At 42.2% G+C, this 15705-nt stretch overlaps 1 protein-coding gene across 1 annotated transcript in view; it reads left to right on the forward strand.

The window, feature by feature from the left end:
* LOC140495682 (cytokine receptor common subunit gamma-like) overlaps nucleotides 1–11897 on the forward strand; it is a 62246-nt gene extending 50349 nt beyond the window's left edge. The window contains exon 8 of the mRNA XM_072594666.1: nucleotides 11367–11897. Within this exon, the coding sequence (XP_072450767.1) occupies nucleotides 11367–11387 (21 nt within the window). The 3' untranslated portion in view covers nucleotides 11388–11897. The remainder of the gene's footprint in view (nucleotides 1–11366) is intronic.
* Nucleotides 11898–15705: the final 3808 nt, after the last annotated feature.

Raw genomic sequence — 15705 nt, forward strand, 5'->3', positions numbered from 1 at the left:
CCCTGTCAAAATAGTTCATAACTTTGAACACTTCAACCAAGTCACTCTTAATGTTCTCTGTTACAAGTAGAATAAGCCCAATTTCTCTAATAGAGTCGTAGAGTCATAGAGATGTACAGCATGGAAACAGACCCTTCAGTCCAACCTGTCCATGCCGACCAGATATCCCAACCCAATCTAGTCCCACCTGCCAGCACCTGGCCCATATCCCTCCAAACCTTTCCTATTCATATACCCATCCAAATGCCTCTTAAATATTGCAATTGTATCAGCCTCTACCACTTCCTCTGGCAGCTCATTCCATACACATACCACCCTCTGTGTGAAACAGTTGCCCCTTAGGTCTCTTTTATATCTTTCCCCTCTCACCCTAAACCTATGCCCTCTTGTTCTGGACTCCCGACCCCAGGGAAAAGACTTTGTCTTTTATCCTATCCATGTCCCTCATAATTTTGTAAACCTCTATAAGGTGACCCCTCAACCTCCGACGCTCCAGGGAAAACAGCCCCAGCCTGTTCAGCCTCTCCCTATAGCTCAAATCCTCCAAACCTGGCAACATCCTTGTAAATCTTTTCTGAACCCTTTCAAGTTTCACAACATCTTTCCGATAGGAAGGAAAACCAGAATTGCACACAATATTCCAACAGTGGCCTAACCAATGTCCTGTACAGCCGCAACATGACCTTCCAACTCCTGTACTCAATACTCTGACCAATAAAGAAAAGCATACTAAATGTCTTCATCACTATCCTATCTCCCGGCAACTCCATTTTCAAGGAGCTATGAACCTGCACACCAAGGTCTCTTTGTTCAGCAACACGCCCTGGGACCTTACCATTCTCTTGTGCATTCTATCAGAGCTTCAACATCCTTCCTTAAATAAGGTGCCCAGAACTGAATACAATACTTCAAATGTGGCCTGACCAATAATTAATAGAGGTGTAGCATCACTTCCTTGCTTTTATACACTGCCTCTAAGCCTCCTGAACAATTTCAAACTTGCCTGGCCATCTTCAGAGGATTATGTACTTGAACCCTGATGTCCCTCCGCCCCTGTATTAATCTCAAGGTTGTACCATTGGAATATTTTCTCCTCACGTTTCTTCTACCAAAATGTACTATATCATATTTTACTGCATTGAAATTCATCTGCCAGGCTCCTATCTATTTGGCCAACTTGTCATTGTCCCTCTGAAGTTGCTCAGTATCACCCTCACAATTCACTGTTCTCCCTAGGTTAATATTGTCTGCAAAATTAGTCATTTTGCCCACAACACCCATATCCAAATCATTTATACAAATCAGAAAAGCATGGATCCCATCAATGATCCCCAGCAGACACCAATTTTAATTTGTCTCCAATTTTAGAAATGCTCATCTATATCCTACTCTCTGTTTCCTATCTTTTAGCCATCTTCTATCCATGCTGCCAAGGGTACATCAATCCTAAAAATTTCTAATTTGCTAATCAACCTGCCATGTGCCACTGTATCAAATACTTTCTGAAAGTCCAGATATATAACATCCATAACATTACCCTCATCCATTACCTGTGTCACCTTGCCAAAGAGCTCACTAAATCTTGTCAGATATGACCTGCCCTTGACAAAGCCATGTTGATTGTCATGTATTATTTTTCTCTAAGTGTATATCTATCTTATCCCATATTATGGCCTCCATCAGTTTCCCCATTATTCCCATTATTGATATCAAATTGAAAGATCTATAGTTTCTTGGGTTATCCTTTTCTCCTTTCTTAGACAATGGCGTCAGATTTGCAATCCTCCAGTACCCCAGGACTAATCCTGTGCACAGAGAGGCTTGGAAAATTTCTGCCAATAGCTCAACAATTTTCTCACTTACCTCTCTCAACAATCTAAGATGCATCCCATCTGGGCCTAGCGACTTCTCTGCCTGGAGGGCTGCCAGCCTTGTTAACACCTCTTCTTTATCTATTACTGCACTGCTCAGTTGCTCAATACCCACATTTTCAAGTGGGACATTGTCACCATCTTCTAACTTAAAGACAGAAGCAAAATAATTGTACCTTAATACCTCTGCCACACCCTTTGCTTCAGTGAGCAGCTTAACCCCGCTTGTTCCATATGGACTTCTCTCTGTCCTTCACTAATCTTTCACTGTTAATATGTTTGAAGAACATGTTTCAATTTGTTTTAGGACAGCCTGCCTTTCATTCCTCATGCTTCCTCTTAGCCTTCCTCATTCCAGCCTTAGGCTCTCTCCTGCATTTGAGATACTCTTCCTGATTTCTATTGCTATTACTATTGGGGTGGCATGGTGGCTCAGCACTGCTGCCTCACAGCACCAGGGGCCTGAGTTTGATTCCTGCCTCAGGCGACTGTCTGTATGGAGTTTGCACATTCTCCCCGTGTCTGTGTGAGTTCCCTCCGGGTGCTCTGGTTTCCTCCCACAATCCAAAGATGTGCAGGTCAGGTGAATTGGCCATGCTGAATTGCCCATGGTGTTTGGTGCATTAGTCAGAGGTAAATATAGGGTAGGGTAATGGGTTTGGGTGGGTTACTTTTCAGAGGGTTGGTGTGGACTTGTTAGGCCAAAGGGCCTGTTTCCATTCTGTCGGGAATCTAATCTATTCCAATATGCATCATATGCCTCCTTTTTCTTCTTTATTTTCTCATCAATATTCTTAGTCATTCTGGTTCTCCAGCTTCAAATTTATTTTTCAGCAGTATGGACCTACCTTGTGCCTTATTCATTTCAGTTTTGAAAATCACCCATTTTTCTTCCAATCCTTTATTCACCAAAATGTGTTTCAAATCCAGTTCAAAGTTTAGACTCCTGATATCTGCCTTTTTACTCTGGGACTTTAATCCTTGACTGTTTTTTTCTTTTTCCAACTTAATTTATTATAATTACTGGTTCCAAAATCCTCCCCACTCTGATGTTCTCTACTTGAACAGCTTCATTCCTAGGAACAGATTCAGCATAGCTTCCTCCCTGATAGGACGCAAATGTACTGTTCCAGAAAGTTCTCCTGTACACATTGCAGGAATTTCTCCCCCTTTGTTTCCCACACTTTATCTTTTTCCCAATCTACTCTGGGGTAATTGAAATCATCAACCATTACATAACTACTTGCCCTGTTTCCATAATCTGCCTACAAATGGTCTCTTCTACTTCCTCCCCAGTATTTGGAGGTCGATAATAAATACCCAACCAGGTCACCACTCCCCTCTCATTTCTCACCTCCAACCATATTGATTCCAACTCAGGAAGTGCATCTTGTTCCAGGACATTGATATTATCTTTGATCAAGACTGCTACACCTCCTCCCTTTGTACCCAAACCGTAAGTGTTAAGTATCCAGTCCTATTCTGTTGTGGCTTGAGCCACAATTCTGTTAATGCTACTAAGCCACATCCACCAGGACAAGGTTTACTTCCAGTTCTCCAATTTTGTTTACGAAACTCAGTGCATTTTCATACATACTGTTTAACCATGCCCTTAACTCTTTCTTGCCCATTGGAAGGTGACCATTTCTTTTCACTGTCAACACTCAAGCCTTCCCGACTTTCTTTTCCTCACAATGTGGAGGAGCTGGTGTTGGACTGGGGTGGACAAAGTTAAAAATCACACAACATCAAGTTATAGTCCAACAGGTTTATTTGGAAGCACTAGCTTTCGGAGCGCTACTCCTTCTTCAGTTGGTTGTGGAATAGAACCATAAGGCATTCTTTTCCTCACTTCCTGTTCCCCGTCTTCTCTCTTTTGACCACACGAGGACTTCCAAAACTAGGCCCATCAGTTTACCGCTCCCCTGCTTTACAATTTTAAATCCACCCCCACTACATTATTTACTCTCTCAGCCAGGAGGTTATTTCCATTTCTGCTCGTCTGTTCTGAACAGCTTTCTCCCTTCCCAAAGTGATCCCAATGTCCTAAAAATCCAAACCTCTTCCTTCAAGACCATCCCTCAAGACACATATTAACCTCCCCAATCTTTGAGAAAAATGGTGAATCTCGTGGCACAGGTAATATTTCTGAAATTAGTTCCCTGTACTGGAAACTGCTACATAACTCCTGAAACTGATCCTGTATGTTCTCCAAGCTGTCTCTCCCCACCTTGGCACCACATGAACCACAACCACTGGTTGTTCACCCTCCCTTTCCAGAAGTTCATCTGTTCTGTTATGGCCTGAGTCCCTGCATACAGGAGGCAACAGACCATAGAGGACTAATGTCTCAGCTGCAGATGAGACTGTCTATCCCTCGAACTATTGAGTCACCCACTACAACCACCTTTCCAATCTGCCTACCAGCCTCCCTCTCTTTTCCTAGTGTGGCCTCGGGCACCATGGTCCTGTGGTTTTCCCTTGAATTATCCATCCCTGCCTCACTTGGGTTACCCTCTAAATAACCCTCAACAGTTCCAAGGAGTCCTGGGTTTCCTGGACCTGCTATCTCTTTTCTTTTTGACAAATGGTCACCCACTCTGCTGCCACCTCTACACGTCTCTGTGTGCCTGCCTGTCATGATGTGGAGTGATCGCTCTCTGGTACGATTATCGCAGAAACTTATCTCCTCTTATGGTGTGTAATGAAGAGAGTCACTGCTCCAAATTAGCTGCATATTGTTCAAGGACTGCTACTCTCTGGCACTTCATGACTCTCCTGGGTATCTTGTGATCCCATATTTTAGATGCCTCACAAATCATAAGCTTTCCCAGAGTCCCTGCCATCTTTTCTGGTCAAGATGATGCACATTGCTGGGGGTCTGCTGTTTCTAAACCACTAACAAACTTTCTAACAGCTCATCTCTCTCTCTCTGTGTCTTTTTTTTGGTTAAAGGAGGAGGGAGAGAAATACTACGATAACACAACTACAGAGAGAACAACTTAGAGAAAAGGTGGAGGAAGGGAGCTGACTAGGGATTTTCTCTTACTTCTCCACACAGATGGGGGACAGAGAGAGAGAGTGTTTCTCTTCACAGACTGGATGTTTCTGCTATATTGTCCATAGCTAAGGCTGTGGCCACCAGCCGAGGGACTAATCAAGTGGTTGTTACTATGCTGAGTCCTCCTGAGCCCATAACAATGGTCTCAATTGGAAAATTAATCAAAAGACTATCTGTGGTTGAAACTGCACCGATAGGTGGTGCTATTCTTTCTGGAATACTTCCTCACTGCTTCAACAAGGCAACATTAGAGATACAACTCTCAATGCATTTCAGCAACTTGTTTCTTTAAAACTGCAAACAACTGTTTACAAACATTTCCATGGTTTAAAGCAGACTGTTTTTACTCCACGGTCAAATGATAATAATAATGATCTTTACAACACCTATTGGATTTAACATAGTGATGGAAAAGGATAGACCAGATGTAAAAGTTGAAGTTCTAAATTGGAGGAAGGCTAATTTTGATGGTATTAGGCAAGACCTTTCAAAAAGGTAAAAACAATGACTGCAGATGCTGAAAACCAAATACTGGATTAGTGGTGCTGGAAGAGCACAGCAGTTCAGGCAGCATCCAACGAGCAGTGAAATCGACGTTTCGGGCAAAAGCCCTTCATCAGGAATAAGGCTTTATTCCTGACGAAGGGCTTTTGCCCGAAACGTCGATTTCACTGCTCGTTGGATGCTGCCTGAACTGCTGTGCTCTTCCAGCACCACTAATCCAGTATAAGACCTTTCAAAAGCTGATTGGGGGCAGATGTTTGCAGATAAATGGACAGCTAGAAAATGTGAAGCCTTCAAAAATTAGATAACGAGAGCCGAGAGACAGTATATTCCGATTAGGGTGAAAGGAAAGGCTGGTAAGGTGTGGGGATTCTCGGATGACTAGAGGGATTGAGGGTTTGGTTAAGAAAAAGAAGGAAGCATATGTCAGGTATAGACAGGAGAGATTGCGTGAATCCTTAGAAGAGTATAAAGGCTGTAAGTGTATACTAAAGAGGGAAATCAGGAAGCCAAGAAGGGGACATGAGATAGCTTTTGCAAACAGGGTTAAGGAGAATCCAAAGGGTTTTTACAAATACATTAAGGACAAAAGGTAACGAGGGAGAGAATAGGGCCCCTCAAAAGATCAGCAAGACAGCCTACATCTGGAGCTGCAGGAGATGGGGGAGACACTAAACGAGTATTTTGCATCTGTGTTTATTGTGGAGAAGGATATGGAAGATATGGAATGTGTGGAAATCGATGGTGACATTTTGAAAAATGTCCATATTACAGAGGAGGTGGTGCTGGATGTCTTGAAGCACATAAAAGTGGATAAATCCTCAGGACCTGATCAGGTGTACCCTAGAACTTTGGAAAGCTAGAGAAGTGACTGTTGGACCCCTTGTTGAGATATTTGTTTCATCAATAGTCACAGGTGAGGTGCCAGAAGTCTGTAGGTTGGCTAGCGTGGTGTTGCTATTGAAGAAAGATGGTAAAGACAAGCCAGGGAACTTTAGACTAGTGAGCCCGACGTCGGTGATGGGCAACTTGTTGGAGGGAATCCTGAGGGACAAGACTTACATGTATTCGGAAAGGCAAGGACTGATTAGGGATAGTCAGCATGGCTTTGTGCATGGGAAATCATGTCTCACAAACTTGGTTAACTTTTTTGAAGAAATAACAAAAAAGATTGACGAGGGCAGAGCAGTGGATGTGATCTATATGGACTTCAGTAAGGTGTTCGACAAGGTTCCCCATGGGAGACCAGTTAACAAGGTTAGATCTCATGGAATACAGGGAGAACTAGCCATTTGGATACAGAACTGGCTCAAAGGTAGAAGACAGAGGGTGGTGGTGGAGGGTTGTTTTTCAGACTGGAGGCCTGTGACCAGTGGAGTGCCACAAGGGGATCGGTGCTGGGTCCACTACTTTTCATCATTTATATAAATGATTTGGATGTGAACATAGTAAGTTTGCAGATGACACCAAAATTGGAGGTGTAGTAGACAGGGAAGAAGGTTACCTCAGAGTACAATGGGATCTTGATCAGATGGGCCAATGGGCTGAGGTGTGGCAGATGGAGTTTAATTTGGATAAATGCAAGGTGCTGAGTTTTGGAAAAGCAAATCAGAGCAGGACTTATACATTTAATTGCAAGGTCCTCAGGAGTGTTGCTGAACAAAGAGACCTTGAAGTTCAGGTTCATAGTTCCTTGAAAATAGAGCCATAGATAGATAGGATAGTGAAGGCAATGTTTGGTATGCTTTCCTTTATTGGTCACAGCATTGAGTACATGAGTTAGGAGGTCATGTTGCGCTGTACAGGACATTGGTTAGACCACTCTTGGAATATTGTATGCAATTCTGGTCGCTACCGGAAGGATGTAGTGCAATTTGAAAGGGTTCAGAAAAGATTTACAAGGATGTTGCCAGGGTTGGAGGATTTTAGCTATAGGGAGAGGTTGAATAGGCTGGGGCTATTTTCCCTGGAGCTTTGGAGGCTGAGTGGTGACCTTATAGAGGTTTATAAAATTATGAGAGGCATGGATAGGATAAACTGACAAGGTCTTTTCCATGGGGTGAGAGAGTCTAGAACTAGAGGGCATAGGTTTAGGGTGAGAGGGGAAAAATTTAAAAGGGACGTAAAGGCCAACTTTTTCATGCAGAGGGTGGTGCGTGTATGTAATGAGCTGCCAGAGGAAGTGGTGGAGGCTGGTACAATCACAACACTTAAAAGGGTATATGAATAGGAAGGGTTTCGAGGGATATGAGCTAAGTGCTGGCAAATGGGACTAGATTAGGTTAGGATGTCTGGTTGGCATGGACAAGTTCGACCAAAGGGTCTGTTTCCGTGCTGTACATCTCTATGACTCTATTAAGTTGTGGAGATAGGGTGAATTGATTTTGATTATTTTATTTAGAACATTGTTGCATTTTATAACATAGTGCACTGCCTCAGCTGCTGAGGTGGAATTGTCATAATTGTTTCGAGTTTTCAGATCATGTTACTGGATATGGGTTATACAAGAATATTTTTTTTCAGCTTTTTGGTTGAAAACTTGTTAAAAAAAAGAGATCAGGGAAGAATTGCATTGTTGTAATAATGTTGAGATGGCACAATTTGGCAGATGGATGCACTCAACTAAGTGCCTTCTTTGCTTCTTTTACAATCGTTACCTTTAGTTACTCACTCTCTTGCCAGTGGAAAATTACTCCCTATTTATTCCATCAAAAAATTCATATGGATCATGCCTTATAGTTTCTTTGGTGCATTTACTTACTCGTTGTGAAATTATATTTATCTTACTTCAGTAACACCAAAGAAAATTGGAGGTCAATGCATTTGGATATTTCTTGTGATGTATTCACATAGAATCATTGAGTCATACAGCATGCAAACAGACCATTTGGTCCAACTAATCTACACTGACCATGTTCCCAAACTAACCTAATTCCACTTGCCTGCATTTGGCCCTTATCCCTCCAAATCGTTTCTACTTATGTACTAATCTGAATGTCTTCTACATGTCGCAGAGTACCTGCATCTCCCACTTCCTCCAGAAGTTCACTCCACACACGAACCACTCTCTATGCAAAAACATTGCCCCTCATGCCCTTTTTAAATCTTTCTCCTCTCACCTTAAAAAAAAGTCCCCTAGTTTTGAACTCCCTCGGGAAAAGGCCTTTTCACTATTCAGTTTGTCCATGTCCCTCATGATTTTATAAACCCCTATGAGGTCATCCATCAACCTCCTACACTCCAGTGGAAAAAAACATCTCAGTCTATCCAGCCTGGAGTTTAAATTCAAAGATGTCTGCTCTCTCTCGTTAACTATTGCAACAGGAAGTGTGCTAATGCTATTGACAAACATGATCATCTTAGCAACCCAGAGAATGGGAAATGTTGCTGCTTTCTAACTGGAATCCAATTACTTCCTACTTCAGCATATTAGAACATTTCTCCACTTTAGTTGAATCATATAACTACCAGGGAGATCATTATTGTATATTCCTAGGTGCTTCTCAGCAGTCAGAAAGATATTCTTTGCTAAAATTCAGAAAAATTAGGAATTTGTGCTCCAAATGACATCTAACCCTCCAAAAGGAGAAGTGCTTCTATTCACCCACTGTGATCTTATCTTAAGATGTAAAATTGACCAAGTTTACAGTGAGATATTGATAGGTTTAGTAAATGATACAAGGTTGGCAAACTTGGCACCACCTCGTGCTCCCGCAAGGAGGTTGAGCAATTCATCAACTTCACCAATACATTTCACCCTGACCTTAAATTTACCTGGACCATCTCTGACACCTCCCTCCCCTTCCTGAAGCTCTCCATCTCCATTAATAACAACCGACTTGACACTGACATTTTTTACAAACCCACCGACTCCCACAGCTACATGATTACACCTCTTCCCACCCTACCTCTTGCAAAAATACCATCCCATATTCCCAATTCCTCCACCTCCACCGCATCTGCTCCCAGGAGGACCAGTTCCACCACAGAACACACCAGATGGCCTCCTTCCTTAGAGACCGCAATTTCCCTTCCCACATGGTTAAAGATGCCCTCCAACGCATCTTGTCCACATCCCACACCTCCGCCCTCAGACCCCACCCTTCCAACCGTAATAAGGACAGAACGCCCATGGTGCTCACCTTCCACCCTACCAACCTTCGCAAAAATCAAATCATCCACCGACATTTCCACCACCTCCAAAAAGACCTCACCACCAGGGATATATTTCCCTCCCCACCCCTTTCCACCTTCCGCAAAGATTGTTCCCTCCGTGACTATCTGGTCAGGTCCACACACCCCTACAACCCACCCTCCAATCCTGTCACCTTCCCCTGCCACCACAGGAATTGTAAAACCTGTGCCCATACCTCCTCCTTCACCTCCATCCAAGGCCCTAAAGAAGCCTTCCATATCAATCAAAGTTTTACCTCCACACCTACCAATATCATTTATTGTATCCATTGCTCCCGATGCGGTCTCCTCTACATTGGGGATACTGGACGCCTCCTAGCAGAGCGCTTTAGGGAACATCTCCGGGACACCGGCACCAATCAACCACACCGCCCTGTGGCCCAACATTTCAACTCCCCCTCCCACTCTGCCGATGACATGGAGGTCCTGGGCCTCTTTCACCGCCACTCCCTCACCACCAGATGCCTGGAGGAAGAACGCCTCATCTTCTGCCTCAGAACACTTCAACCCCAGGTAATCAATGTGGACTTCAACAGATTCCTCATTTGCCCTTCCCCCACCTCACCCTAGTTCCAAACTTCCAGCTCAGCACTGTCCCCATGACTTGTCCTACCTGCCTATCTTCTTTTCCACCTATCCACTCCACCCTCCTCCCTGACCTATCACCTTCATTCCCTCCCCCACTCACCTATTGTACTCTATGCTACTTTCTCCCCACCTCCACCCTCCTCTCATTTATCTCTCCACCCTTCAGGCTCTCTGCCTTTATTCCTGATGAAGGGCTTTTGCCCAAAACGTCGATCTTCCTGCCCCTCTGATGCTGCCTGAACTGCTGTGCTCTTCCAGCACCACTAATCCAAAATCTGGTTTCCAGCATCTGCGGTCATTGTTTTTACCCAAATGGAGTATAATGCCAGAAAATGAGCAGCTGCTCATTTGGGAAGGGAGAATAAAAGAACAGAATATTATTTAAATGGAGAAAAACTGTAGAAATCTGCAACACCAAGGGACTTGGGGGTATTTATACAAAACACAGGAAACTCACTCACAGGTGCAGCAAGTAATCAGGAAGCCTAGTGGAATGTTGGCCCTAATTTGAAGAGGGTTGGAGTATAAGAGTAAGGAAGTCTTACTGCAACTGTATTGGAGTATAGTGAGCAGTTTTGGCTCCTTATTGATGGAAAGATTTTATTTAATTGAAGGCAATTCAGAGAAGGAGCATGAGGGTGATCCCTGGTATGGAGGGATAGTCTTATGAGCAAAGGCTAAATAAGTTGGGTCTATACTCACTGGGAGTTTAGAAGGACGAGAGATGATCTCATTGAAACTTATTGGATTCTTAAGAGGCTTGACAGGGTAAATGTTCAGAAGATGTTTTCCCTCATGGGAGAGTCTAGGACCAGATAACATAGTCTCAGTGTAAATCTTAACTTAAGATTGAGATGAGGAGGAATTTCTTCTCCCACAGGTGTCTGAGTCTCTGAAATACTTGTCATAAGAGCTGTGGGGGCAGAGTCCCTGTGCACATTTAAGACTTAGATAGGTAGATTCCTGATCAGTAGGAGAATCAAGGGTTATGGGGAAAGCACAGGTAAGTGGATATGAGGAATTTTGGATCAGCCATGATCCTATTGAATAGTGGAACAAATTTCAGGTTCCAAACACCCTACTCCTATTCTATTTCTTATGGTCTGGGTTCAATTTAAAATAATATATTTTATTGCCATTTTTCACAGGAATCCAATGAAAAACAATAGTCTCAGAAGTGAGCATTTCCCATACAGTAAATCACTTCCCTTTGTTTCTAAAGAAAAAACATGGATGCTTTTATTAAGATGGATAACATTATGTCACAAAAGTTTCTATTTTAGAGGAATATTGTTTGGAATGAAGAACAACAGTAACTGAAAATGAAGTTGGCATCATTCTCAAGATAATGACACTGTTTCTCTCACCAATTACAGTCACGCATTGATGTTAGTTACTATGTATTTTTAACACCGCTTGTGTGGAGCACCATTACTAAAACTCAGTCATATAAAAATATAATGTAGACTAATGAGTTGATTATCGTGCAATTAAAGTTCCAGTGATTTTACCCAAATCAAACAACTAATTTAAATTAAAAAGCTTTGTCCTGTACAAGTTAACCAGATTTGTAATATTACGTTGTCATAAATGATGTTGGCAAATAATTTTTCATAACACAACAGTAAGAATGTAATGAAAAATAGATACTTCAATGTAACAATCAGCTAATAAAATAATCCAACACCCAATTCTTTTCTCTTTATTTACCTCATGTTTTTTTTGGCTGGTTTTCTTTCATTAGTAGATCTTCTTGAAGCACAATCAATCCCTGGTTCTTCCAGCACGCTCACTGTATTTAGATTAGGAGCTAATCCATCTATCTCTCGGTCTTACTTATATTTTCCTATACTACTATAAACTCATTTCCCATATTACTATATACCTCATACAGTTTTTCTTTCATCCTGTAATCTATAGAGTTTTCAAACTCAGACTTGATGTCAGGTAACTACTGCTTCTCGAATTAATTCCTTTTATCTTCCACTTGTTTCAACGTTCATCAAATTCTGCAGGAATAGGGTTTGGGCTATTGTACATTCGCTTTCAAAGAGCCTTTGGCCATATGAGTGGTCAGGTAATTCTATTTGTAATTTCATTCCTATGTTGTTTGTTATATTTTAACATCCTAAGCCCCAGGTTTCAATTCCTTTTATGAGCCCAACGAAACAGGTTCCTGTCCCTTTATTTTCAATTTGAACAAAATCCATTCAGTTGAATTAAAAGTAAAATACTGCAGATGCTGGAAGTCTGAAACAAACACATAAAATGCTGGTAAAACTCAAAAACAGAGCTAACATTTTGAGTCCATTATAACTTCTTCAGAGATGCACACCACAATCAGATCAATGTCGATATGTCTTGCCCTATTAATTATTTTTTTTTTGCAGGGCAGTGGGTGTTGCATTGTAATTGAGCTTCCTGGTTAAATCCAACTTCTCAGGACCCTGACAAAACTCAATTCGACTGGATAAAGCCAACTCCCAAACCTTAATGAAGTGATTTATTTGCCTGACCAGTAGATGGCAGCAACTGTAAATTGTATTGGTTTCCTGGCCTCATTTGAAGAGAAATTTACTGGCGGTCCCATGAAAGTAAGATCCAATTACTTTTGAATTTTTCTCCAGTAACAGGCTGACAGGAGGTATTTAGTGCAGTATCTTGTATTATATTCTGTTCCTGGGATGGACAAAACCAATGGGGGCAAGGGGTTACGGTTAATATTGTCCAATCTCCAATGCAACTGTGCAGATCCTTATGGTATCAGAGCAAGGGGAGTGTCACAAATAAATCCTGCTCCCAGAAAATGGTTCTAAACCCCTGCATTTCAAAAGAATAAGGCAAGTGATAATAGGGTGAAAGTGGTAATTCCTTTAAACATCTAGTTTGAGGGGTAAGTCAGCAAACTACTTTTCCTCCAAACTGCTACTCTTAAATAAGTCCGGTTAGCATAATCTGATGGAAATAGGATAAGATGCACGAAACCTGTGGTGAAAATTTAGTGTGACTGCAAAAATGAAGTGTAATCAGACTATTTTTGAGGTTTCCTGTTTGTTGACAAAGCATGTCATGATGGAAAAACAAGATTGCAATGAGGCTTTGGTTCTAGCCTTGCTTAGCCTTTGCTGCTAACCACCATTCACCCTACTTTCAAAACTACAGTAAACAAATTTGGGTGAAGTTCACAAGGATAAATTGTTTTGGGGGTGAAAATGATCTACGTCAGCAGCGCAAAAGAGGCTCACAGAGAAGCAGAAACTGTTTATATACATTGTATCGGTTTTCATTTTCCACTCATGAAAACATTGCCCAAGATTGTTTGTTTAAACCAAATAAAAGTGACAAAGTCCAGGAAATATGCATTTAAAGAGAGTTTGAGCCATTGTTCAGATCTGTCATACTGGCCTCAATACGATTACTTTGTTGCTCTCTCCACAGATGCCGCCAGACCTGTCGAGTTTCTCCAGTACCTTACATTTTTGTTCCAGCTTTCCAATGTTTCCTGCTGCATTTTGCTTTTATTTGAACCATTGTTCTGTGAACTTCAGCAGAAAGGAGATCAGTTGTATAGGTCAGCTGCCAATTCATTACCAGCCCATTTTGTGTTGCTGGTTTGCCCCTTTTACCTGTGGTTCAGCGACTGTGAATTTATGTCATCTGTAGTATACTTTTTCAAAAGGGCTAACATTGGAACTGTGTCTGTCATAGAACACAGAACGTTACAGCACAGTACAGGCCCTTCCGCCCTCGATGTTGCGCCGCCCTGTCATACTAATCTGAAGCCCATCCATCTACACTATTCCATGTACGTCCATATGCCTGTCCAATGACGACTTAAATGCACTTAAACTTGGCGAATCTACTACCGTTGCAGGCATAGCATTCCATACCCTTATTACTCTCTGAGTAAAGAAACTACCTCCGACATCTCCCCTCACTTTAAAGTTGTGTCCCCTCGTGTTTGCCGTCCCCATACTTGAAAAAGGCTCTCCCTGTCCACCCTATCTAACCCTCTGATTATCTTGTATGTCTCTATTAAGTCACCTCTCAACCTTCTTCTCTAACGAGAACAACCTCAAGGCCCTCAGCCTTTCCTCGTAAGACCTTCCTTCCATACCAGGCAAATCCTATTAACTCTCCTCTGCACCCTTTCCAAACCTTCCATATCCTTCTTATAATGTGGTGACCAGAACTTCACACAATCTGTCCTGTGAGCAAACTTAATTGTGGAACTTAAGAAGAAGAGAAAAATAGGAATCTTGAAGGATTTGAGTCAGCTGCCAGAGACTCAAAACATGATAAGTCAGGTCTGATTGCTTGCTCAATACCCAATGTAAGAGTCCAGATGGGAGTCAGATTTTGGGTTTTCCAACTGGCTGGAACACGGGGAGTAATGTGGAATGGAAATGGTTACAAATGGCAAAGGTGTCTTCTTGAGATTAGACTTGTTTAGCTTTCGCGGTATAACTGCCTGTGGAGTGAAATTTGACCATTCACAAGAATATGAACAGTTGGTTTGAGCTGAAACTCTGAGGAATGTACAGTACAGCAATTTGAACAGCTCTGGGCAAATGTCCATGTTGAGGCATCAACATGATATATGATTGATGCTGGGAGACAGCACTGCAGAAATCAGTCATTCTCCTGGGGTGAGCATTGGAGATAGAGCTGTTCTGTCGGCTGGTTCTAATGCAGGTCTCTGCTATACCATCTTAAGAAGATGTGAGCATCATAAGCAGCGATTTATACTCTTTTGTGGGATATGGGCTGCGTATTTGTTTCCCATCCCGAATTGCCTTTGAACTGTGAGGCTTGCTAGGCCATGTCAGAAGGAAGTTAAGAGCCAACCATATTGTTGTGGGTCTGGAGTCATGTGTGCCATACTGGGTAAGGATGAATAATCATCCTTCCCCAAAGGACATTAGTGAGCCAGTTGGGTTCTTACAATAATTGATGATGGTTTTATGGTGGCCATCACTGAGACCAGCTCTAATTACAGATTTATTAATTGAATTTAAATCCCACGAGCTTTTTGGTGGTGGGATTTGAGGTCACATCTCAAGGAGGTCCAGGGCCTCAGGATTACAAACTAGTGATGTTACTACTATGCCATCACCTACCCTTGACTGATGGTATACAGCCCTATACTGATACAGTGTCCATTTCCCAAATTTGGATAGTCAGATCACTCCATGAAGAGCAAGTATTCAGCTGCAGGACACGACCACAATATGAGTTACTATAAGGGACTTGGCACCTAACTTCAGCAGGTCAAGAAATTGTGAAGAACTTCTGCTGTTGCAAAGTGGCTGGAGGTATTCCCAATCATGTTTGGAGTTGATCTTTGAGACCTTGAGCTCACAGTCAGGACGGTTAAAATAATTTCTGGCCGAGGTCCACTTCGTGGTCTTTACTAAAGTGTAAAATGGAACAGAGGACACAGACTGAGAAAGTTCTATAAAGTAGAAGGAGGAGGAGAAGCAGGCT

This window comes from Chiloscyllium punctatum, chromosome 25 (assembly GCF_047496795.1).
Source record: "Chiloscyllium punctatum isolate Juve2018m chromosome 25, sChiPun1.3, whole genome shotgun sequence".
Lineage (NCBI taxonomy): Eukaryota > Metazoa > Chordata > Chondrichthyes > Orectolobiformes > Hemiscylliidae > Chiloscyllium > Chiloscyllium punctatum.